Source organism: Lacerta agilis, chromosome 9, assembly GCF_009819535.1.
Source record: "Lacerta agilis isolate rLacAgi1 chromosome 9, rLacAgi1.pri, whole genome shotgun sequence".
NCBI lineage: Eukaryota > Metazoa > Chordata > Lepidosauria > Squamata > Lacertidae > Lacerta > Lacerta agilis.
The window spans coordinates 61391309-61416091 of record NC_046320.1 but is presented as its reverse complement, the minus strand read 5'-3'; the positions used below and the strand labels follow the sequence as shown (position 1 = coordinate 61416091).

Sequence of the window (24783 nt, the reverse complement as noted above, 5' to 3'; positions counted from 1 at the left end):
AGATAAGGGGCTGGTGAAATCTGGAATACCTGGTCCCCCCAAAACACCCCAGGTTTCACAAGAGCAGTGTCCTCTTGTCTTGCAATGTTCCTCAATCTTTGAGAGATAACAGCTTTAGCTTGACTGAATGTCATAGATTCCAGGTGAAGATGCGATAATCCGCAAGCCTGTACTTCATTTATAATCTCCTTTTCCCATGATGATTGGAAATCATCCCTCAATATGAGATGGGTAATAGTCCTCATAAAAACACACATACCACTAAGATGTTAGAAATGATAAAAGGGTAAAGCGAGCATCTCTTGCAGCAATATTTAGTTCGGGAAGATGAACTAAATCAGAATTAATATTGCACATAGGCCTTACATTTCCCTTTTCTTCTTTCCAAAACAGTGGGCCACACTGCGTATTGAGAAACAGAGAGAGGCACAGAGACTTCCTTCTTCAAATGGTAAGGGTTTTCTTAAAAATTAGAACTGTTCCACCATTATAAACAAGAATGGCTGTTTGGAAGGGGGGAAATTGTTCCTGAAATCTGATGTAAAAATCTTACAATACTTGGCTGTCATCTAATGGTGGAGACACCCATGTGGGTGCATCGAGGGTGTTAAACCAAGTCCTCTGTGTGGGGGTCTTAATGTGATAGTCCTGGATCCCTGATTGCATGCCTGACCCACAATTGCCTGTGTTAGTCATTTGGGACCCTTAAGTGTGGCTTTTAAGTAAAACAACTTCTGCAATGTTTTCCTTCCTGGACACTTAGAGGAGATTCCTTCTTGCCCCAGGTGCCCTGGCAAGTGGCTGTTTACAAGCTTGTGCAGATCTATTTGGCTCACAGAGCCAGTGTGGTGTAGTGGTTAAGAGCGGTAGACTTGTAATCTGGGGAACCGGGTTCGTGTCTCTGCTCCTCCACATGCAGCTGCTGGGTGACCTTGGGCTAGTCACACTTCTTTGAAGTCTCTCAGCCCCACTCACCTCACAGAGTGTTTGTTGTGGGGGAGGAAGGGAAAGGAGAATGTTAGCCGTTTTGAGACTCCTTTGGGTAGTGATAAAGCGGGATATCAAATCCAAACTCTTCTTCTTCTTAAAGACAGTGGAAATTTTGTTTGCTAGTTGCCTTTCCTTTTTATAATTTTGGATTGCAAGCTGAACTCATGTCCCCTTTAGTAAATAAGGCCTCTATGTCAGGTTTGCAAAACTACAAGTCACTTGAGTAGACGTCCTGATGCAGAAATATTTATCTCCCCTGAGAGATGGGAGCTGCACTTCCGGCACATGTAGGAGGACTCTGATTCTGAAGAGACCCAAGATGTGACAACTTTGAAAGACTTGCCAGAATGGAATCCAGTCACCATGAGGGAGATAAGATTCACTACTGTCCAGATCTTAATTAGGGAAAGTGCCGGGGGAGGATTTAATTCCTTTGGAGCTGCTAAAGGGGAACAAAGAATGGTGGTGCCCGGTACTGGCAGCCTTATTCACATATATTGATAGCACAGGACAGATACCAAAGAACTGGGGGACAGCCATTATTATTCCCATCTACAAAAAAGGTAGCAAGTTGGACCCAGGCAACTATAGGCCAATAAGTTTACTCAACACGGTGAGTAAACTGTATGCCTCTCAACTCAAAGAAAAGTTTTTGGACTGGCTCGAGGAGGAGTCTTTAATTGCAGACGAACAGGCAGGATTTCGGAAAGGAAGAGTGACTATCGACCATTGCTTAGTCCTGCAACATCTAATTGAGAAATGCTCAACCGCTAAGTCCTCCTCCCTGTTCGCGGCTTTTATAGATTTAAAAACCGCCTTTGATTCCATTTTATGAATTAAGTTTTGGGAAAAGTTGAAAGCCTCCACAATTGATCCTCGACTATTCCAGCTTATTCGATTGCTATACACAGATACCAAACTCGTGGTACGTTGCTCGAAGCAGGGCCATCTAACGAGTACAGTGGCTACCAAGCGGGGAGTCAAACAGGGTTGTGTTCTAGCACCTCTACTATTTAATTATTTCACCAATGATGTCGTAGCAAAACAATCAAAATCAGAGTTCCATCCGCCTCAATTGGCAGACAAAAAAAATCTATATTATATGCGGACGATGCCCTGATACTGTCTAGGACTCCTGTTGGATTACGACGGGCACTTTGCTCCCTGGCAGGATATTGTCAAGAGAACCACCTTACTGTTAACTATCAAAAGACCAAAATAATGTCCTTCGCAAAACGCCCCAAAATTCGAACGTGGACTATAAATGGCCGAAAAATTGAACAAGTACGCAGCTTTAAGTATTTAGGAGTAATCTTCCATGATAAAGGATCAAGAAAATCCCACATAACTCAAGCAACAACAGAAGCTAATAAAACCGCATTTGCAAAGATTTCGAAGAACAAAAGGCGCACTATATTCCGGCGGCACTAAAGCTTTATGAGGCGAAGGCACAGGCTCAGCTTCTCTATGGGGCTCAACTCTGTGCCCCTACCCCAAGTCTAATCCAATTAGAAACAGTCCAGTCTAAGTTCATCAGGGCGGCTCTACAGATACCGCCCTGTGTGCCAAATGCCGCGCTACGGCTAGAATTAGGAACGACAAGGGTGGAGACCAAAATTTGGATTCAGGCGTGCAATTTATGGCTGAAATTACACCTTAGCCCACAGGGCCTGGCCCCATTGATACTGAAAGACAACTATCAATCTCCCTGGTCCAGAGCCATTGAAAACAAGCTATTAACTATACGCCTTCAGCCAACTCACCTCATCTTCGGCGATTACAATACAGCCAAAGATTAATTGGACACCGAGAGACAAAATGATCTAAACAGAGTTCCATCTTTTCCAACAATATCAGAAGAACGAAGATATTTGTCGATTCCAGCTAACTACCTGACCCATCTAGAGTTACCATCACATAGAAGGGCGTTTGCTCTGGCCAGGTTCCATGTTCTACCGTCAGCGGTTCTATATGGGAAGTATAGACAAGTCCCATTAAAGACAGACTCTGTCCATGCAGTTCCGGAGAAATAGAGACCACCGCCCATGTTTTCTTTTGTTGCTCCCTTTACAGAGACCTCCGGAAAGAATCTAACCTAAAGATATTTGATGAGTCACTTGGACGATCGGACGAATTGCTAGCTAAATGGCTCCTGTCAGACTCTAATCCGGAGGTCACCGCTATGGTGGCAAGATTTTGCGCCAACGCTATCAGAATTCGGTGCGCCTACACAGGAGGCACATAAACCAACTCTTGACCAGAGCCAGACAGATTTAACTTATAGTGTTTAGTAAATAATTAATATAGATCTAAGGATCAAAATGACTGATCCCTTTTAGATAAGTTATTTAGTTTATTTTAGATAAGTTATTTTAGTTTACTCCCAAAAATTTAAATATTGATGATGTAATGCAATTTACTGTGCTGGTCGGTGACCGTAATAAAGACTTCTACTACTACAACTCACTTCATCGCTGACCATTTGGCATGCTGGCTGGGGCTCATGGGAGTTTGGAGTCCATCAGCATTTGGAAGGCTCACAGCTTAGCCACCTCTGATGCAGATGCACCCACTGGATTCCAGGTAGCTTTAATTAGGAGATGAATCAACCAAACAAACAAACATTTTGTTGATTAATTGGTGTGGTGTGTGTTAAGGTTGGGCTCAAGCAAACATAATACCAAATAATGGTTTTGGCACTACATAGACTAGCCTTGAAGAGTTCGTGTGCTTCTTGCACAAAGTAATTCCCAGTCTTGGTCTGAGGCAAACCATAGTTTGTTATTTTCCCCAAATGATCAAACTATCGTTTGTGTGTGCCTGCCTGCAAACCGAGACCCACAGGTCTGTCAGTTTGGTACAGAACACAGTTTTTCACTAGGAGTGGAGAGATGCAGATTCGAATCCGCGCTTGGCTGTGAAGCTCACAGTGTAGCTTTGCAGGTGTCACCTTTTCTCGGCTTATCCTGACTCACAGGGCTGTAGTGAGAATGAAAATTGGTGTGGCAGAGAAGATAGTCCCTAAGCTCCTTTGGTGGGAGGGTGGTTTTTTTTAAAAAAACAACAACAACAGCAACATCATAATATTGAAATAAGTTGGTTAAATCTGTCCTTTATCCGATTTATTTTACTTGCTCTGATATCTTTAGTTGCAACACATTTCCCCCCCCCCCATCTCGATTCCTTTGCACTTAAGGAAAGGTGGTTGCTTAATGGAACTTCCATTTAACCAAGATTTTGAAATTGTGGTTTCACTGCACTGCGGTTGTCAATAGGCCTTGGCCGACTGGAGGGAAAAGAATGACGCTGCTTTTAATTTTGTCGTCACTGGCGTGAGGTTTTGAAGACTTTTGTTGTTACTGCTTGACATCCCTACCCCACCCAGAAGAGGGTGAAAGGAGGGTGGATTCTCTTCTCTCTTCTCTTTTACCCCTGTGCTGTCTCAGCTTCATGCTTCCCTGGCATCCCTCTGAGTCTTGCTCCAGCTCTCTCTGCCAACGTGACCCCTGCTTTACTCAGTGTTGCGCCTCCTCCTTCTGTAGCACATTGTTAGCTAAAACGCCACCCTGGGCTTGCATAATTCATCACTGTCAAGCCAGCCCCGAGGAACAAGATCTGTGGGGAGGCTCTTCCCTTCACCAGCTGCTGACTTGGAGGGATTGTATTATTCTCTCGAGACCACAGAAGCAACAACTCTTTCATTTCCTTCCACCATGCATTGCATTGGGGACCTCGGGTCGTTCCAGAGTTGCCGTGTCATCTCTCCTCCGGGTCGGGTTCCAGCGCATTGGGCAATGGTGCGGCAGCCAGAAACCCAGCCTTTCCTCCTGGCTCGGGAAAGATAGTAAATATGTAGTTAGGAGGAAGACAAAAGCTTCGCTGGCTGACCTGAATTTTCCCATTGCTGCAGGTGGAAGGACAGATGGTGAAGTGGGTGGGTTCTGCTTGAAGCAGCCATGATTTTGCTCTGGGGGAAAGCAGCTGACAGGTAATTCAGGGCGACACCTACACCATATGTTTAAAGCACTCTCACACTCACTGCTTTTGCAATCATGGCTTCCCCCCAAAAAATTCTGGAACTGTAGTTTATTAAGGCTAATAAGTTGTTAGCAGATTCCTGTGTCCCTCACAGTGGTTTAATGCTCAGTTGCTCTTCCCAGGGAATTCTGGGAATTGTAGCTGTGTTAGGGGACTAGCAAACTACAGTTCTGAGGATTTTTAGGGTGGAAGCCATGAGTGTTTAAAGTGGGATGATACTGCCCAAAATATACAGTGCGGATGGTGCCTAAGGAGTTCTGTCTTGGCTCATGGTGCTAGTTCTCAAGTCGAGCCCTTGACCCAGTTGGCATCTGAGTAAGAGTTGAAAGGTGTGAAGAGGACTTCTAAAAGCCAAGGTGGGGCAACAAACTCATTGACAGTCATCTGGTAGATTTTGTTTGTTTCTTTAATTAAAAAGTACTTATGTAGCCCTACTGCGTAATGTTTTTAAGGATCCCTAAGGCAGCATACGGGACCCAGGTGGCGCTGTGGGTTAAACCACAGAGCCTAGGGCTTGCTGATCAGAAGGTCGGCGGTTCGAATCCCTGCCACGGGGTGAGCTCCTGTTGCTCGGTCCCAGCTCCTGCCCACCTAGCAGTTCGAAAGCACGTCAAAGTGCAAGTAGATAAATAGGGACCGCTCCAGCGGGAAGGTAAACGGCGTTTCCGTGCGCTGCCCTGGTTTGCCAGAAGCGGCTTAGTCATGCTGGCCACATGACCCGGAAGCTGTCTGCGGACAAACGCCGGCTCCCTCGGCCTATAGAGCGAGATGAGCGCCGCAACCCCAGAGTCGGACACGACTGGACCTGATGGTCAGGGGTCCCTTTACCTTTACCTTTAAGGCAGCATACATCTTTTTTTTTAAAAAAAAAACCACAGAATAAACTTTTAGAACAAAAACAAAACCAGTAAAACGGTAATATGGAAGTCAATAAAACGAATTCAGAGGATTCAGACATGGAAAACGGGGTCCAGTCTCATGGGTCAGGAAAACGCTTGGGCAAAAATATAAGTCTTTACAAGACAACTGAAGCCACTGCTTCACATACGGCAGAGCAAAGAACATAACACAGTGTAGGGTTGAGACCACATAACACCGGTCCTGAAAGACCTACATTGGCTCCCAGTATGTTTCTGGGCACAATTCAAAGTGTTGGTGCTGACGTTTAAAACCGTAAGTGGCCTCAGCCCAGTATACCTGAAGGAGCGTCTCCACCCCCATCATTCAGCCCGGACACTGAGGTCCAGCTCCGAGGGCCTTCTGGTGGTTCCCGCCCTGCGAGAAGTGAGGTGACAGGGCCTTCTCGGTAGTGGCACCCGCCCTGTGGAACGCCCTCCCATCAGATGTCAAGGAAATAAACAGCCATCTGACTTTCAGAAGACATCTGAAGGGAGCCCTGTTTAGGGAAGTTTTTAATGTTTGATGTTTTATTGTGTTTTTAGTGTTCTGTTGGGAGTCGCCCAGAGTGGCTAGGGAAACCCAGCCAGATGGGCAGGGTATAAATAAATAATTATTATTATTATTATTATTATTAAGGCCACAGCAAAATATACCCATTTTCAGGTCACTGCCTCTGATATTCTGTAGGGCGTGGTGTCATTAGTATAATTTTTTCAGATTCTCTAAGTAATCTTACAGGTCTATACAGGGGCAGGTGGTCTTTTAGGTAGCCAAGCACACTGGAAGTGCAATCCCCTCTCAACGGAGCAAACCGTTGATGTAGGATCAAAGCACCATCTCCACCTCCACATTCCCAATCAATTTATGCGATTGGTTATTTGAAAGCTGGTGTATTATTTGTGTTGCGGAAAGCTGATTATGGATGAAGTAATTCCAATTGGTTTAAGGCAGGGGTCTGCAAACTTACCGGTCCTTGGGCCGGTTTCTCCAGCGATGATCGCGTGGTGGAGCACCAGAGGGTGAGGGAGCGTGCGCCCATACGCATGCGCACACGCTATTTCCGTCGCATTTCTGGGTCGGTGGAGCATCGGAAATAGCTTGTGCGCATGCGCACAGGCCTCAGACCCGGATGTGCACTGGAAATGACGCTTGCGCATGCCCACATGCTATTTCCGTCGCACTTCTGGGTCGGCGGAGCACCGGAAATAGCGTGTGCGCATGTGCATGGGCCTCCTCAGACCTGGATGTGCACCAGAAATGACGCACATGTGCACAACCTATTTCCGGTGATCCGCCGACCTGGCAGCCGCGCCATGCCGTGCTGGTAAGAGCGGGCGGCGGCAGTGGCTGGCAGGGGTCGCTGCGGGCCGGATAATTGAGTCCTTGCTGGCTGTAGTTTGGAGACGTCTGGTTTAAGCCAAACCACATGTGGAGGAACAAGGCTTTCCCGCCCAGGGAGTCACCGGGCTAATGGGACTTTGAATGGCGAAATTATTTCCTGCTGATCTCCCAGATAAAATGTTGCCGCCTGATCCCTTTAATGGCAGGTATGTATAAACTGACCTTGTGGAAATGGTACCAGGGGTTGCCTGGAACTTGTGTTACGGATAGCTGACCTGCCTACTGCCCGGCTTCATTTTCTCATTGAGCTCTAATGTGCTTTTTATTCATTTATTTCCCCACCCTTTACTCTGAAGTTATCATACAGAGGGACCAGACCACCATGGAGAAAGCCATTGCTGGCCTGCGGCACGGGGACTTTGAGCTCTCCGATGTGTTTTACTTCTGCAAAAAGGGGTATGAAGCGATTGTGGAAGACGAAGTCACCCAAAGGTTCACCTCGGAGGAGCTGGTCTCCTGGAACCTCCTCACCAGGACCAACGTCAACTTTCACTACATCAGTTTACGGCTGACCATCGTGTGGGGCATTGGCGTCTTCGTGCGCTACTGTCTGCTGCTGCCTCTTCGGTGAGCCTCTCTCTCCGTGTGCGGACGTAGGAAGCTGCCTTTATACAGAGTCAGGGCGTGGGCCCATCCACGTCCACCATTGTCCACACCTTGAGTAGCCAGTGGGCAACCTCTCCAGACTATCTAATCTTAAAATTTAAAGAATTCAGTGAAAAAATAATGTGAAAGAAAAGAAAGATGAATAATGTGAAAGCAGGGTGGATTTGATTTAAATCAAATCAATTTATTTATTTTAAAATCAAATCAATTTAAACCATGGTTTAATCACTAGTCAGTAAGACTTGATTTAAATAACTGTTTCTTTTACAGAAAGACTCATTCTTGCTGGGTTAATCTTAATGTTTACAACAAGGTGAAGGTCTCATTTTTGGAATAATAAATTTTCAGAGTAGTTTTTTTTTTAGTTGTATCAGAAATTACTGATTTGGTTATACTATTAGAAATAAATAGGCAGATAACTTATTAAACCTCACAATAATTTCATAATTAACTGTTTATACTTGTACAACTTTTCTGCTGTACTTTATTAGAAGGAGGAAAAAATAGTAATTTCCTTAATAACAATTTAAACAATTTGTTTAACAAAAATTGGTTCTGTGTATATAGATTTGCAAAGGAACAATGGGATTAAGGTTTTTCCTCAACTCTGTTTCTTTTATAACATTTTTTCCTGTGAAGAAAAGGCATGTTATCTCTGCAGACACAAATTCACACTTTTGAGAACTGCAAAAACAAGCATCTGTGATAATATCGTCTCATTAGGAAAACTGCCCCAAATAATCTTACAGAAACCTCTGGAAGAGCATGACATTGTGAATGGATTAATTGAATTCATTTACCAAAGAAATTAAACATTGCATATAAAGCCTCATGCTACGTAATTAAAAACTAATCCTCATTTCCTGATGACTAGCCGTTGGACTATAATGTAACTTAAATAGAAAACTATATTTGGAAAGATTTTTCCTCCAAATGCATTTTATTTTTTAAAAATCTGATTTAAATTTTAAAAATCTGATTTTTTTAAAAAAAATTAAATCATTGATTTTTATCCACCCTGTGTGAAAGGAAAGAAAGAGGAAAAACCTCCCATTTATTTAGGAACCACTCGAGCTTTAGCAGATTTAAATGAGCAAGGGCCCGATGCACAAACACTGTTCTCTGCTGAGAACAAGCCCAAACTGCATGCCAGTTTGAAGGGTTATGCGCAAGCCAGCACTGGTTTATTTTTTTTAATAGAGTGGATTAACAAGCCTAGCTGCGACTTAAGGATGTGGCACGTCTATTTGGCAAAGGGCGGTAGCTCTGTGGCAGTGCACCTGTTTTCCACGCAGAAGGTTTCAGGTTCAACCTCTGGCATCTCCCAAGTAGGGCTGGAACCATGGAGAGCAGTGGCCAGTCAGCGTACCAATGGCCCAATGTGGTATTGCGTCTCGGTTTTCTGGATGATTCCTCCATAACTGCTCTACTTTGCTATTCTGTCGCTGGGGTTGAGCTGAGATGGACCCTTGGACTCTGCAGGAATGCTGCAAATAACATACGAGCTTGATTTAAGTATTATTATTTGTGGGCAAAATTGTGGAAACCTTTTGGAAAAAGTGTGGAAACCTTTTGGAAAAAGTGTGGAAACCTTTTGGAAAAAGTGTGGAAACCTTTTGGAAAAAGTGTGGAAACCTTTTGGAAAAAGTGTTTCTGAGGTTTGATGGCTCATAACACCACTTTTCTTTTGAGTAACTCCATAAAATTATATATCAATGGAAAGATAATATAATGAAGAATGTAACGCAACAAAGTGTGTTCAGTTATCTGTATTCTGTCAAAAGTTATAGCCAAATAACCAGAAAAAGGAAGCACAACTTGCTTAGGTTGATATGCAGAAGCTTTCCATCATTTAAATGTATCTAGTGAACATGAGTGTTTAGAGAGCCAGTCAGGTGTTGTGAGCCATCAAACCTTGGAAACACAGTCCATGGGTCAGCAAACTTTTTCAGCAGGGGGCCGGTCCACTGTCCCCCAGACCTTGTGGGGGGGCGGACTATATTTTGAAAAAGAAAATGAACGAATTCCTATGCCTCACAAATAACCCAGAGGTGCATTTTAAATAAAAGCACACATTCTACTCATGTAAAAACACGCTGATTCCCGGACCGTCCGCTGGCTGGATTGAGAAGGCGATTGGGCCGGATCCGGGCCCCGGGCCTTAGTTTGCCTACCCATGCCCTTGTCTGATGCTCGGTGTTTCCCAAACCTGGGCCTTCAGCTCTTTTTTTGGACTACAGTTTTCACCATCCCTGACCACTAGTCCTGCTAGCTAGGGATCATGGGAGTTGTAGTCCAACAACAGCTAGAGACCCAAGTTTGGGAAATATTGCTATAAGCAGTAATCTACACCATGATACGTGACCCAAGCCCTTGCCTGAAGGCATACAATGCAGTACTTTGCTGCAGCCAAGGTGGTCAGTGCCTGGATGGGAGAAGGAGGATGATGATGATGATGATGATGATAATAATAATAAATTTATTATTTATACCCCGACCATCTGGCTGGGTTTCCCTGTGAACCCAAGTATGCTACATGGTTATGGATATGGTTACATTTTAAAAACTCACCAGGAGACCAAAAGTATGCACTTTAGGAAAGCCTTTCTTTTCCAAACAAACTCACCTGTCAGAATTCCCAATTGCAAATTATCTGAAGATGCTCCAGGTAGGATCTGACGGTCTTGAATGGATAATGCATTTTGGATTTTCCCTTCTGTTTTCCTCCCCCAGGGTTACCTTGGCACACATTGGGATCCTTTCCATGATTTGCGGCACCACGTTGGTAGGCCAGCTTCCAAACGGGGAGTAAGTGGATCTCCTTTGCATCAGTAGCTTCAGGAAAAGAAGAGGTTACGAAACAGAAAATGGAACTCCACCTCTGCCTTGGGCCCAGCCTCTTGCGCCAGCGCAAGCTGTTTCTTAGAATTACTGGAATGCCCTATTGACAGCTGGGATTCACCTGCCAAAGCATAACGTTATGCCGTGCGGAACTTTATAATCTTGTGGGAGCAAGTTTCATTATGCCCTGTGTAAAAGTAATGGCCCATCAGTTTTGCCAAAAGAAAAGTTCTTATAAACATACATGACTGTGTTTATAAGAGGGAAGGCAAAGGGGGAATTTCCATTTATGGAAACATTGAAATAACAAGCAAAGAGATGGGAACCAGCTGGCGACATAATCTTAGAGACTTGGGGTGTAAAAGTAATTGATAAGGGGAGAGCATGATCAAAAGCAGCTGAAAGGACGAGAAGAGTGAGAACTAAGCTAGGGGGCTGCTGGATTTTGTGCAGAAGAGGGTGTCCATGATTTTTGTGAGGCCACTTTTCCAAAACATCCATTTTCTGAATATGTATCTTTATAGACAGGGACCCAGGTGGCACTGTGGGTTAAACCACAGAGTCTAGGGCTTGCCGATCAGAAGTTCGGCGGTTCGAATTCCTGCTACGGGGTGAGCTCCTGTTGTTCGGTCCCAGCTCCTGCCCACCTAGCAGTTTGAAAGCACATCAAAGTGCAAGTAGATAAATAGGGACCGCTCCGGCGGGAAGGTAAACGGCGTTTCCGTGCGCTGCTCTGGTTCGCCAGAAAGCAGCTTTGTCATGCTGGCCACATGACCCGGAAGCTGTCTGCAGACAAACGCCGGCTCCCTTGGCCTATAGAGCGAGATGAGCGCTGCAACCCCAGAGTCGGACACGACTGGACCTAATGGTCAGGGGTCCCCTTTACCCTTTATCTTTATAGACAGAGCTGCTGAACTGTTTGTCCTTCAGCTTGTTTGGAATGCAGACTTCCTCCTTTGCTATTAAGAATTTGAAATTAGGTTGTGCTTTATAAATAACCAGTTCTGTAACTCTTAGATCCTGGGAAATGTGGACTTAACTTAGATTTCTGAGGCTGCTGTTACACCCAGTTTTTCCTGTTTTGCAGAACCAAAGACTGGCTGAGTGACCTTGTCCATCTCACCTGTTCCCGTATTCTTGTCAGAGCGCTATCTGGCAACATTTATTACCACAACAAGTGAGTGAAAGAGAGCACAACCCCTTCCCAGGACTAAAGTTAGGATAAGTTCTTTTCTGATGGTGCTGTGCTGAGTAGACCATGGTTTATTTTGTTGCTGCTGCTGATGTAAACATCAGGCAGAATCAAGTGGTAGAATGAATTGTACCACCAGAGTTTACAAGTCTGGGATCACATCTTTTTAACATTCTGTTGCATAAAAAAACAAACACCCCTGCAAGTAGACTGCTGGTACAGCAAGGAGTGGATGGTGCTTCAGCTCTCTTAAGCTGAAGGGCTATTTGTTTAACTTGAAGCAAGTTTTGTGTGTGTGTGTTTTGGCCCCTCCAGACAGGTGTGTTGTTTTCGCAGGTGCATTCTGCACTATGTCTTTGGTACATCAATAGTTCCCTAGTGGTGGATTAATACTGGGCTGTCCACACATTCCTTCCACTCCTGCAATGCTTCTCCAATGTTACTGCATTATTGTACTTTTGCGCTGGAGCACAACAAATTTGGGACAACCTCCTCCCCCCCCCCCCGGTACATTTGTGGTCTAAAAAGTTACAGAATTTTGGTGGGAAGCAAAAGGGCAGCCACCGATTGAAAACAAAAGAAATTATGTCCATCCTAAAATCTTTGCAGGCGCAAACGGTGTGCAAAGTGGGATTGCACATAACTGCCCCGAAAACATCATGAATACACAGTGAAAAGGACACTTGGAAGGGCCTGTTGTGTTTTGTTGTGAGATGGATTCAGAAACTGCATCTTCCGCCAGCTGTCTCAAGTGGCACAGCCCACTCTGTCATCTCTGGGCTCTGTTAGCTGCCTGATGCTTCCGCCCAGTAAGAAGAGCAGGGCTTACCTGGGCTTATCTTTCCCTGCTTGGATGTTAAGATCCCCTTCCAAGTATAGTCTGTGGGCGCCACTGCCTTTGGAAGGGGCAGTGGGTAGTGACATGAAGTAGGGCCTTTTTGGTGGTGACGCCTTGGCTTTGGAATGCTCTCCTTGGGGAGACTTACCCAGTAGCCATTAATAACTTTAATCTCCACGAAGTTGTCTAAACTTCTTTAAAAGCCATCCAAGCTGCTTCCCATAGGAGTGAGTCCTATAGTTGTAACTATGCACTGTGTGAAAAAGTGCTTTCTTTTATCTGTCCTGAATATTCAGCTTCACTGGATGCCTGAGTGTTATGAGAGAGGGACAAAAACCTTTCTCTATCCACTTCCTCCACAGCATACTTAATTTTATACAAGTCTGTCATGCCCCCTCTTACCTTGAGCTGAAAGGTCCCACAAGTTGCCTGTGTAGTGCCTGTGTGTGAGTCTTCTGGGGGTTAAACACCATTAAAAAATGCCAAGTCCAATTACTTTCAGAATATGCTTTTTAAATTCTGTGCACTGTTTTAAATGTCTTGCTTGTGGCTGAGAATTGCAGCTTAGAAATGTTAAATGTTGACAAAGAATGCGTTTTCTTTTTACTTTTAAATGGCAACCCTGCTGATTAAGCCTTTACAGCGAAGAATACTCATGTGTAATGTGCTGCAGGTTTGTGGGCACCTCGCAACCGCTCGTCCCCCACTGCAAAGTTGTGAAAAACTTGTGGTGTCCTCCTGTCATTTTGCAGGGAGAACAAGCCTAAGAAAGGAGGAATTTGTGTTGCCAACCACACATCTCCAATAGACGTCATAATCTTGACCAACGATGGCTGTTACGCAATGGTACGTCTTAAGTCTCATGAGTTTTGCAATTGCAAGGACCGAGGGTTGCAAAGACCTCTATACATGAAGCCAGCATTGAACTGTAGCTACTACTAGTTGTTAGTAATTGAATAAGTCATTTGCATTGTCTTGAGTTGAGAAAACTCTTGACGCAAAGAGGAACTGGTGCAACTGATTTAGCTGTGCAGCTGCACAGAAGCACTTTTAATAGTTTTCACCTGATAATGCTATCAATGTGGATAACACTTGACATTGCTTAAGAAAGCAGGTCTCTGTCCCGAGGAGCTTACAGCTGACACATAGAAACAGAGAAAGAAAATGCGAGGGGAAATAGGGAAAGGAAATGAGGAAGGTTTACTGCTACATCGAGGCAGATATTCAGAGGCTGTGTCTTACCTGTGCGTAGGGTTGCCAGAAAAGTAGCTCCCCATGCAAAACAAACAAATATTGTTGACGTGCCTGCCCAATTCACTGCCACGAAGGCTTTGTTAATCAAATGAGTGGCAAAGGCCCCATCTGCACCCTGCCATTAAAGCAATGTTCCATCACGTGGAAGATGGAGCGAGCTTGTTTTCTGGAGAGCAGGACCCAAACCAATGGATTCAAGTTACAAGAAAGGAGATCCTGACTAAACATCAGGAAGGGATTTCTGACAGGAAGAGCTGTTTGACAGTGGAACGGTCTCCCTCGGGAGGTTGTAGACTCTCCTTCCTTGGAGGTTTTCAAGCAGAGGTTGGACGGTCATCTGTCATGGATGCTTTAGCTGAGATTCCTGCATTGCAGGGGGGTTGGACTAGATGACTCAAGGGGGCCCTTTCCAATTCTGTGATTCCGTGAATAAGGTAACATGCAGTAGAAAGTGTTAGATAACCAACTCCCCGACACAACGTTGTTAACCTCCCAGCAAACAGATCGGAATGGAAGCTCAAAAAAAACAAAAAACAGATTGTGGGCACTTAAAGATGACATAATCATGTCCTTCAAGAATGACATCACTTTCGATGCATGGGGGGTGGGGGAGATCAACTCCACTCACAAGGCTCCTTTATAGTTTTAAAAGGGAACTATTTTGAAGGAACTCCCTGTTGATTCAATTTTGTGGTTTTTTTTGGTGGGGGGACCTTACAGGTGGGCCAAGCTCATGGGGGCCTAATGGGCGTTATTCAGAGAGCCACCGTCAAAGCCTGCCCACATGTTTGGTTTGAACGCTCCGAAATGAAAGATCGCCACCTGGTGACGGAAAGGTATGGGGTTCGTTGTTGTTGTATTTACCTGAACGCCAAGAGACAAATGGCTGCGGGTTGCCCGAAAGCTAACATATTGTGCGCTTCTTATTTACTGCATGGAGAAGTGTGGCGCTCCTTGTGTTAGCTGACATTGGGGATTAGAAAAGTAAGATAAGAAAGTCATGTAAATGCAAATTAAGGTAGGATATAGTCTGCCTCAGGGTGGATTTGATTTAGATCAAATCGATTTAAATCACGATTTAAATCACTAGTCAGTAAGACTTGATTTAAATCTATTTTTTTTTAACAGAAAGACTCATTCTTGCTGGTATAATCTTAATATTTACAACCAGATGAAGGTTTCATTTTCGGAATGATAAATTTTCATAGTAGTTTTTTCAGTTGCATCAGAAATTCCTGATTTGGTTATACTATTAGAAATACATAGACAGATAAATAGGAAATTATTTTGAGGTTTAATGAGTTAACTGTTTATATTTCGACAATTTTTCTGCTGTACTTTATTGGAAGGAGAAAAATAATCATTATTAAACAACTTATTTAACTAAAACAATAAATTATAGCATATGTATCCATGTTTGTTAACTGATGTGGTTAAAAAAAAATATTTTTTAAAAACTGAGTTTTAGCACACATGAAAAATGTTGCCTGACGAATAGCCTTTGGGCTATAATGTAAATTAAATAGAAAACTATCTTTAGAAAGATTTTTCCCCCAAAAGGATTTTATTTTAAAAATCTGATTTAAATGGAAAAAAATCTGATTTTATTTTAATTTTATAAAAACATAGGTTTTTTTAGCACCCTGGTCTGCCTTATCTCTAGGCAAAACTGGCAAAACTGCCTTGGACCAGTATCCCTGAAGGAGCGTCTCCACCCCCATCGTTCAGCCTGAGTTCCAGCTCCGAGGGCCTTCTGGCGGTTCCCTCACTGTTAGAATTGAGGTTACAGGGAACCAGGCAGAGGGCCTTCTCGGTAGTGGCGCCCGTCCTGTGGAACGCCCTCCCATCAGATGTCAAGGAAATAAACAACTATCTTACTTTTAAAAGACACCTGAAGGCAGCCCTGTTTAGGGAAGTTTTTAACGTTTAATGCTGTATTGTGTCTTTAATATTCGTTTGGGAGTTGCCCAGAGTAGCTGGGGAAACCCAGCCAGATGGGTGGGGTATAAATAATTTATTATTATTATTAATTATTATTGCTTGTTCAGCTGCTGGCTGGAGTGAAGCAGCTGCAAAAGTGCTTTGCAAACATGCAATGCAGCTCCTTGAATGTCCCTGCTTACTAAACCTAACCCCTCAGGCAAGTCCATGCAGCTGCTTTGCAGTCACTGCCAACCACCTTGCCTTCCTTCTGTTGCTAAAATTTCTTCCCCACCCGCACCAAACTGAAATGGTGCTTTGAAAAGGAGGACCTTGAAAGGTACCTCCCGATCTGAGAAGCACTTAGCTCGCTTGACTCTTAAATATTTCGCCGCACGGCACAGAGTTAAGCTGTGCAATTTGCTCCCGCAAGGTGTTGCCGATGGCCGCCGGCTTGGATGGCTTTGAAAGAGGATGTTGCCATCAAAGGCTACTAGCCATATATTCTGCCTCTGAAGACCTTTTGCTGGGAATCATAGGTTGGAGGAGTCCTGTTGCACTTACATCCTGCTTGTGGGCTTCCCATGGTGGCATCTGGTTGGCCACTGTGAGAACAGGGTGCTGGATTAGACCTTTGACCTGATCCAGCAACCCTCTACCTATGTCCTTAGTTACTGGAGACAGAGTAATTCCAAGAGACACCCCCCCCCCCAAGTACTGAGGCAATGGCTGAAATATTTCTCCTTTTCTTTCAGGTTGAGGGAACATGTTGCGGATAAGGAGAAGTTGCCCATTTTAATTTTTCCAGAAGGTAAAACACGCGCTTCTGTTCCCTCATTTGTGGGTTCATAAAAATTAACTGTCTAAGTTGCTCTTGGATTCTTCCCTCGCCATGAGGAGTTCTCCTCAGGTGGGTTACATCAAATTCCTACGAGAACAACCTTTCTTGTGACAGTCTTATGGAGGAAAACAGCATAATATGACTGTAAACAGTGAGATCCTAATATGAGGCCCGTTTTTCTGTGCCTCCTCCATGAGAGGTCCGGAGGGTGGCAACCCGAGAGCAGGCCTTATCTGTGGTGGCTCCCCGTTTGTGGCATGCTCTCCCCAGGGAAGTTCAGTTGGTGCCTTTCATTAGACTCCAGGCGAAAACATTATAACCAGGCCTTTGGCCTTTAACTATCTGTGGCCGCTTAGAAGCGGGCCACAGACATCCCATGCAGATACATGAAAACCAAAAGAAATAAGTTAATTTCTTATTTTCTCTTGGTTTCCATGTGTCTGCATGGGGTGTTTTTGTCTGGATGGTTGTAAGTTGCTTTGGGTTGTCCTGGGCAAGGTAATGCGACTAACGAATTCAACAAATAATAATGATGAATATATAAATGATAAAGGCGATGTGGTTGAGGTTCTCTCTGACCTTGCCCCTGTTGTGCCCCCTGATACGTGGCTTGGCATCCAACATGTACCCCTTGTCAAGGGAGTCTTTAGCATATGGGCCGCCGGGGTGCAAAGATCCGCCCAGCACCCCCAAATTTAGTTTAGCCCCCAAATTAACGTTTATTATTCTTATGTCAGACACCATGCTTACGCCTTATCTCTTGTTTATGAAAGAAGGGAGGAAAAAGAAAAAAACTTTTCTTTCTTTGCCAGTGTGGTGTAGTGGTTAAGAGCGGTGGACTCGTAATCTGGTGAACCGGGTTCGCGTCTCCACTCCTCCACATGCAGCTGCTGGGGGACCTTGGGCTCGTCACACTTCTTTGAAGTCTCTCAGCCCCACTCACCCCACAGAGTGTCTGTTGTGGGGGAGGAAGAGAAAGGAGAATGTTAGCCGCTTTGAGACTCCTTCGGGTAGTGATAAAGCGGGATATCAAATCCAAACTCTTCTTCTTCTTCTTCTTTACTGACAAGTGATGCCATAGTAAATGACAAGTGCTGCTGCTGGCAAGGCGCATCTTTGGTAAATGAGCGCACAAAGTCGAAAGTCCTTTAGTGAAACAGGTATACATTTCAGTAATACCTAGGTACAGGTGAAACTTGAAAAAATAGAATATCATGGAAAAGTCCATTTATGTAAGCAATTGTTTTCATTAGCTACTGGAGTTTAATATATGAGATAGACTCATGACATGCAAAGTGAGATATGTCAAGCCTTTGCTTGTTATAATTGTGATGATTATGGCGCGCAACTGATGAAAACCCCAAAGTTGAAATTGTTAATTTGGGGTTCTTATCAGCTGGACGCCATAATCATCACAATTATAACAAATAAAGGCTTGACATATCTCGCTTTGCATGTCATTAGTCTATCGCGTATATTAGTTTCACCTTTTAAGTTGAATTACTGAAAGAAACGGACCTTTCCACGATATTCTAATTTTTTGAATTTCACCTGTATATATGTATTTTGTTTTTCTAGCTTGATCAAAATTATTATTTCATAACAGGTAGATAGTTAAGGGCTTCAGCGGCAGGCGCCTGGTGCCCCCCAGAATTTGGCGTCCGGGTGCCCCGCACCCCTTGCACCCCTGGGTAAAGACAGCCCTGCCCCTTGTGTAGACATTATTGAGCTGGATGAACCCATGGCCGGGCTCTGCATAAGGCAGCTCCCTGTGTTCCTTTGTCATTCACGGAAGGACTCCAGCTTCCACAATGGAACTTTCCCTCCCTCTTCTTCCCCAGCCTCCCACCACCACCCCACAAAAAAATAATAATTAAATTTTTTGGTAAGGATGTAGGGAGAGGAGAAAGATCCATTGAGCCATCAGAAGTCCTGACATGATTGGGTCAACTTAGTTCGATACAGCCTTCTGCAACTCAGGACTTTAATGCCTAATGCAAATAATGTTCCATCTGGGTTTGTGTTTACTGATTGCTCTTGTCTTTTATTAATTTTTTTTTAAAAAAACCAGGCACTTGTATAAACAACACCTCTGTCATGATGTTTAAAAAGGGAAGCTTTGAAATCGGTGGCACAATCTACCCAGTTGCTATCAAGGTAAGAACAGGCAAAAATATTCTAGGTTCTAGAAGGTTTTCCAGCCAGTTCCAAGGACAGCTCTTCCTAGTGCTCTTCAGATGTATTGAACTCCACGTCCCATCATCCCTGATCACAGGTTTATGTTGGCTGAGGCCACTGGGAGTTGGGAGACCAGCCACATCTGGAGGGCAACAGGTTCCCCATGTTTTCCCAGGAAGGTGTGGCTGCTGCTGTATCTCATGGGCTCTCATGCAGGCATGGAAATCTGGAGATGCCTCCAGACAGGTTCAAGATACATTAAACTGCATGAAGATGCAATTGAGAGCCAGCCTCAGGGAGCTCAGCTTCCTTCATCCATGATTATTGCTAAAGAGGGACTGGACAGTGGAATGAATGAAGTGCAACCAGTCTTTTCCTGTTCTTACACCTGAAAGCAGATTTGTCTCTTTCCAGAGAGCAGTGCGCCATAAACCCATGGCACCAAGTCCAGTAGTTAGCTTCACAAATGTGGGCGCAGAAGAGAGGTCCCTGGGACACTGCCTAGGACCAACACCTAGGACCACAAAGTTACTCTTTAGCGTGGAGACCAGTTGTATTATCACAATGTTTCCTTTAAGAAAAACAAAAAGCTGCTGGTGGGTTGTTCCAAAAAAAAAAAAAATACTTGCTTTCACTCAAGTTAAAAACCATTGTGGATCCCCACTGAAGCAGATAGGCTTAAGCTAAACAAGAGTTTTGTTTCGCACAGTATGTGATTTAACCTGCGGAACGCGCTGCTGTAAGATGATGATGATGGTCCTGGCAGCGAGGCAAATATCTGTGCACGAAGGACAAGATAACGCAGATTGAAGCTGCGAGTTTGAATAATCTGTTTGTGAATGTGCCCCTCCTCCCCCACATTTATTCGGGAAGCAGATTTTAAAAGGGTTAATCCTTTTGATACAAGAGTTCAAAGAAAAGGGTGGTTCATGACATTTTAGGATATATGCGACATAAGGTGTTGGGTAAGTGGACTTGGCTTGGTGGAAACTGTAGGAGATTGTGAATGATGGAAATTACCCCCATGAAGCACTCGGGAGTCAAACCTAGTTCCAAGAAGAGCTGTATTCCTGATGCAGTTTTGGAGGCTTCACATTGCAGTCTTCTTGCAGTACCACCATCCAGGAATCGCAAACACACTGGGCACACAGGAGGGATCACATACAGGGGAGAAGCCTGCAAGGGGAGTCGAGCACCCCTCTGCACTAACTGGCACATGGGTGGCGCTGTGGTCTAAATCACTGAGCCTCTTGGGCTTGCCGATCAGAAGGCCGGCGGTTCGAATCCCCGCGACGGGGTGAGCTCCCGTTGCTCTGTCTGTCCCAGCTCCTGCCAACCTAGCAGTTCAAAAGCACACCAGTGCAAGTAGATAAAGAGGTACCGCTGTGGTGGGAAGGTAAACGGCATTACCGTGCGCTCTGGTTTCCATCACGGTGTCCCGTTGCGCCAGAAGCGGTTTAGTCATGCTGGCCACGTAACCCAAGAAGCTGTCTGTGGACAAACACTAGCTCATTCGGCCTGAAAGCGAGATGCGTGCCGCAACCCCATAGTTGCCTTTGACTGGACTTAACCATCCAGAGGTCCTTTACCTTTACCTATACTAACTTGCTACGGACTAATTAGCCAGCTCCCCACCATACTTCACCATGCCTACTTAATACAGAGTATTAACCACTCAATAACCACAGCGCTTTGCATGAATGCTAACCTTGCAAGCCTAATGTGGGGAGCCTGCCAGACCTCATTGTGCCCATAGGCGAGAGGTTGTCTCACCGCTGGCCTAACGGATGGGCTGCACCTTGCCCTTAGAACTCTTGGTTAACTTCTCACAGCCCTACACTGTTTGGGGATTTCTGCTCTTCCAAGAATGCTCCATCTGCACGACTGAAACGGCCCTTTTCACATTGGCCGTGAGCGTGACTCAAAAGCTGTCCTCCTCTTTTTACAGTACGACCCCCAGTTTGGCGACGCCTTCTGGAACAGCAGCAAGCATGGCATCGTCAGCTACCTTCTGCGAATCATGACCAGCTGGGCCATCGTGTGCCACGTCTGGTACCTGCCACCGGTGACGAGAGAGGTATCTGCCGTTTTTGCATTGTTGGCGGGTTGGCACAGACGCTGCCGTTTAATAAGCAGGAGGAGGAGCCTTTATAACTTTTTTGGGGCAGCTAACCAGAGATGCTGTTTTGATTCTCAACCCCCTTCTCTCCCTCTCCTGGCTAAACTTGAGAAGTACACAGTTGACTTCCTTATTGGTTTATATGTGAGTTACAAACAACTGCATTCTGTTTCTTTGCAGGAAGGAGAAGATGCTGTTCAGTTTGCTAACAGGGTGAAGTCTGCTATTGCTCGTCAAGGAGGACTTACGGAATTGCCCTGGTGAGAAAAATGAGACTGTGTCCGAGAGAGAGAGAGAGAGAGAGAGAGAGAGAGATATTGAGAGAGAATTAAGAGAGTACTCTGCAAAAATTTAGTGCCTTAAATTTCAGCACTGGGTGGTAATGACCTAGAATTCAGTTTGCTATTTGTCTTGGGTGCTTTAGTTGAGATTCCTGCATTGCAGGGAGTTGGACTAGACAACCCTCGGGGTCCCTTCCAGCACTACAATTCTATGATTCTAGAAGTAACAGTGCAAGCCTAACCAGGTCTGCTCAGAAGTAAGCCCTAGTCAGTTCAATGGTGCTTACTCCCAAGTAAGTGGCACTTAGGATTGCAGTCTTGATCTGCTCTGAGCACTGCCAACAAATGTAATAAGAGTTTGGATTTGATATCCTGCTTTTCACTACCCGAAGGAGTCTCAAAGCGGCTAACATTCTCCTTTCCCTTCCTCCCCCACAACAAACACTCTGTGAGGTGAGTGGGGCTGAGAGACTTCAGAGAAGTGTGACTAGCCCAAGGTCACCCAGCAGCTGCATGTGGAGGAGTGGAGACGCGAACCTGGTTCCCCAGATTACGAGTCTACCACTCTTAACCACTACACCACACTGGCTCTGGTTTCCAGCTGAACAGATGTGCGAGTGCAATGACTTTTGGTTGTGCAACTGCCTTCTCCTTTCACCTCTCTCTCTCTCTCTCCACATACCCATTTAAGTTCCTCCAATCCTTTGGAGCATATCAGCTGGATAGCTCAGTAGGTTAGAGCATGGTGCTGATAATGCCAGGGTTGCAGGTTCGATCCCTGTATGGGACAGCTGCATATTCCTGCATTTCAGGGGGGTTGGCCTTTCAACCCTCCAATTCTATGATTTGGGGAGAGAAGAGGGAGACGTTCTGTTGCCCAAGTGGGAATCCTTGCGCTAGCCAGCTTTCTTAGGAGTGCCATCTTTATCCTGTTTCATGTATTTCCCTTTCTGCCCTGTTCTTTTAAGGGATGGAGGTTTGAAACGAGCCAAAGTGAAGGAGACTTTCAAGGAAGAGGAGCAGAAGAACTACAGCAAGATGATAATAGGAAATGGAGCCTTGTCGAGTCGACCAGCAGACTCTGACTGATCTCTTCTGGTGGACGCTTTCCATGCCTCATCGCTATAGAAACGTGTGGATTGTTTCCCCCCCCCCATTAGAAAAGAGAAGAAATCAAAGCACCAAGTGTGGGGAGAGCTAAGGCATCGCATTGTTTTCCCTTCAGCTGTGGCTTGTTGGTTTTGCCACTGTCCGCCGGTGAATTCTTGCTTTTGATGTCTGGGAAAGAGGACTGGATTGAAGCAGAATGGAAAATCCCAGGCAGCAACTTCTGAATGTTTGCCCAAGGGGGATTGTAGATAATGATTATAATAATAATAAAAATCAAGCCCAAGTTATGTAGTTTGTACAAATAACAGTCAACGTTGTTTAAGTGGTTATGGAAAGTTTGGAAAACTCCTCCTCCTCTACGGTCGCTCTGACGGATTGCTGTGTGTTGGTTGTTTGAGTAGGCGGTCTAACATTTCGATGGTTTGTTTTTTGACGGGTGTATTCTTGTTGTTGCCGAGAAGTTTTTTTAGGGAGGAAGTGAATGTCATTTAGTGTTACCAGGCTGAACAGCTAGAAAAATGAAACCTTGACTAGTGGCTATTCTTGACAGTTGCAGTGAGGAACCAAAACAGCCTGCAGACATTGGGTTTTGTTTTTGTTTTCGTTTTGGAAAAGGTTGCTTCTTGTAGAAATCCACTCCATCTTCCAGAAGAACTGTCTGGAAAAATGTTTGATCTAGTCTGGGGGGGGGGGGCGCTGTCTCACCCCTCGCAGAACAGAGAAGAGCAAGTGGTTGAAACGCTCATTTTTTAAAAAAAATATATCGCTGCTCCCTTTGTAATAAAACGCTAAAAAGTTGGAACAGGAAAAAATATTGGAGGTAAACAGTGTCTGATGAAATGCACTTCTTCTGTGGTCTGTGTTGGCAGCAGCAGCCCTATATGTGTATCTGTCACTTCCTGTATGAGAAATGTTATGTTGCCTTATTGTAAATTGAAATAAATTCTATATTTCTACTAGTGGTAGCATTCCCTCCCTCTTTTTTATACTCATTCCCCACAGCTGTGCATAGTCGGCACTTAAAATAGAAACCTGGGCCAAGGTCACCCAAAACATTCAGCTTGTATGAATTATGCACCTAAAATACCTTTTACATAATTTTGTCGGGAGGGACCAGGGAACTAATAGAAGCTCCTGGAGCCTCAGCCCCTATCAGTGGCAATTGTATTTCCCTTGTGGCTTTTGACAGTTTGCCCCTGTGCTGCCACTGTCTCTCAAGTATATCTCCGTTTTTTTTTAATAAAAAACCTGAAGCCGAGCTTCATGGGAAGCTGATTTCTGTAATCAAGATTGCATATTGTTTTGTGCTCCAGCTCATTTTTGCTGCCCCTGTTTTCTCCCACCCCACCCCCCGAATTAAGACCTGTACGCACAACACATCTCATCACGGAGGAAGGTTTTATTTTTTATTATAAGCACCCTAAATCTTCAGTTTAAAGATCTCCCAGAGCGGCTTCCGGCTCTTCAACCAATGCAGAAGTGATGGCCACACGCTCTCCCTTTCAAAGCTCTTAGTTACTTAATCAACAGATTTTGGGGGAGGCCGTTGCCGCCTTTTAACTGGATCGTTTTGCCACCTGGCGCTCATGGGAAACTCCTGTGGGTCCTGATGACCCGTCAGTCATGTGCACCCACCATTCACCAACAGACGCAAGATTCTCCTTCTTTGACATGCCACTTGCAAACAACTGAAATGGGGCGAGGGTACCAGTGCTGTAGATGTGCTAGCGAATTGGCCCTTCAGGCTGTATCTCTTTTCGAGGAGGGCATAGGTGGAATGGAGAACTCTTGCTGTTTGGATTCCAGGATGCAGCACAAGGAAAAGGACGATGCTATCCATCATAGCACAGCAAGTTGGATGGGATTCCTTGTCTGTACTGTGTGGGGGCTGAGCAGTTGGCAGAGTGCAGGAAGAAGAAGAGTAGAAGAGGAGTTTGGATTTGATATCCCGCTTTATCACTACCCAAAGGAGTCTCAAAGCGGCCAACATTCTCCTTTCCCTTCCTCCCCCACAACAAACACTCTGTGAGGTGCGTGAGGCTGAGAGACTTCAGAGAAGTGGGACTAGGAGATGCGAACCCGGTTCACCAGATTACGAGTTTACCGCTCTTTACCACTACGTTACACTGGCTTTCAGCGTGGGCGTCCCATGGTCTTAGGTACCATCACAGGGAAGACCCACTCTCTTATGTAGCCTCCGCAGATATGGGGCAGGGATGCGGTTCCAGATCTTAAGAACTCTGGTCAATATAAGTGTCAATAGTGGGAGCAGTC

General features: G+C 44.9%; 1 protein-coding gene across 1 annotated transcript in view; it reads left to right on the top strand.

Moving 5' to 3' along the window:
• GPAT3 (glycerol-3-phosphate acyltransferase 3) overlaps nt 1–22783 on the top strand; it is a 31561-nt gene extending 8778 nt beyond the window's left edge. The window contains exons 2-12 of the mRNA XM_033160730.1: nt 394–451; nt 7626–7896; nt 10669–10743; nt 11864–11953; nt 13559–13652; nt 14781–14896; nt 16736–16791; nt 18893–18978; nt 20948–21076; nt 21299–21378; nt 22368–22783. Coding sequence (XP_033016621.1) covers nt 394–451; nt 7626–7896; nt 10669–10743; nt 11864–11953; nt 13559–13652; nt 14781–14896; nt 16736–16791; nt 18893–18978; nt 20948–21076; nt 21299–21378; nt 22368–22488 — 1176 coding nt within the window. The 3' untranslated portion in view covers nt 22489–22783. The remainder of the gene's footprint in view (nt 1–393; nt 452–7625; nt 7897–10668; nt 10744–11863; nt 11954–13558; nt 13653–14780; nt 14897–16735; nt 16792–18892; nt 18979–20947; nt 21077–21298; nt 21379–22367) is intronic.
• Nucleotides 22784–24783: the final 2000 nt, after the last annotated feature.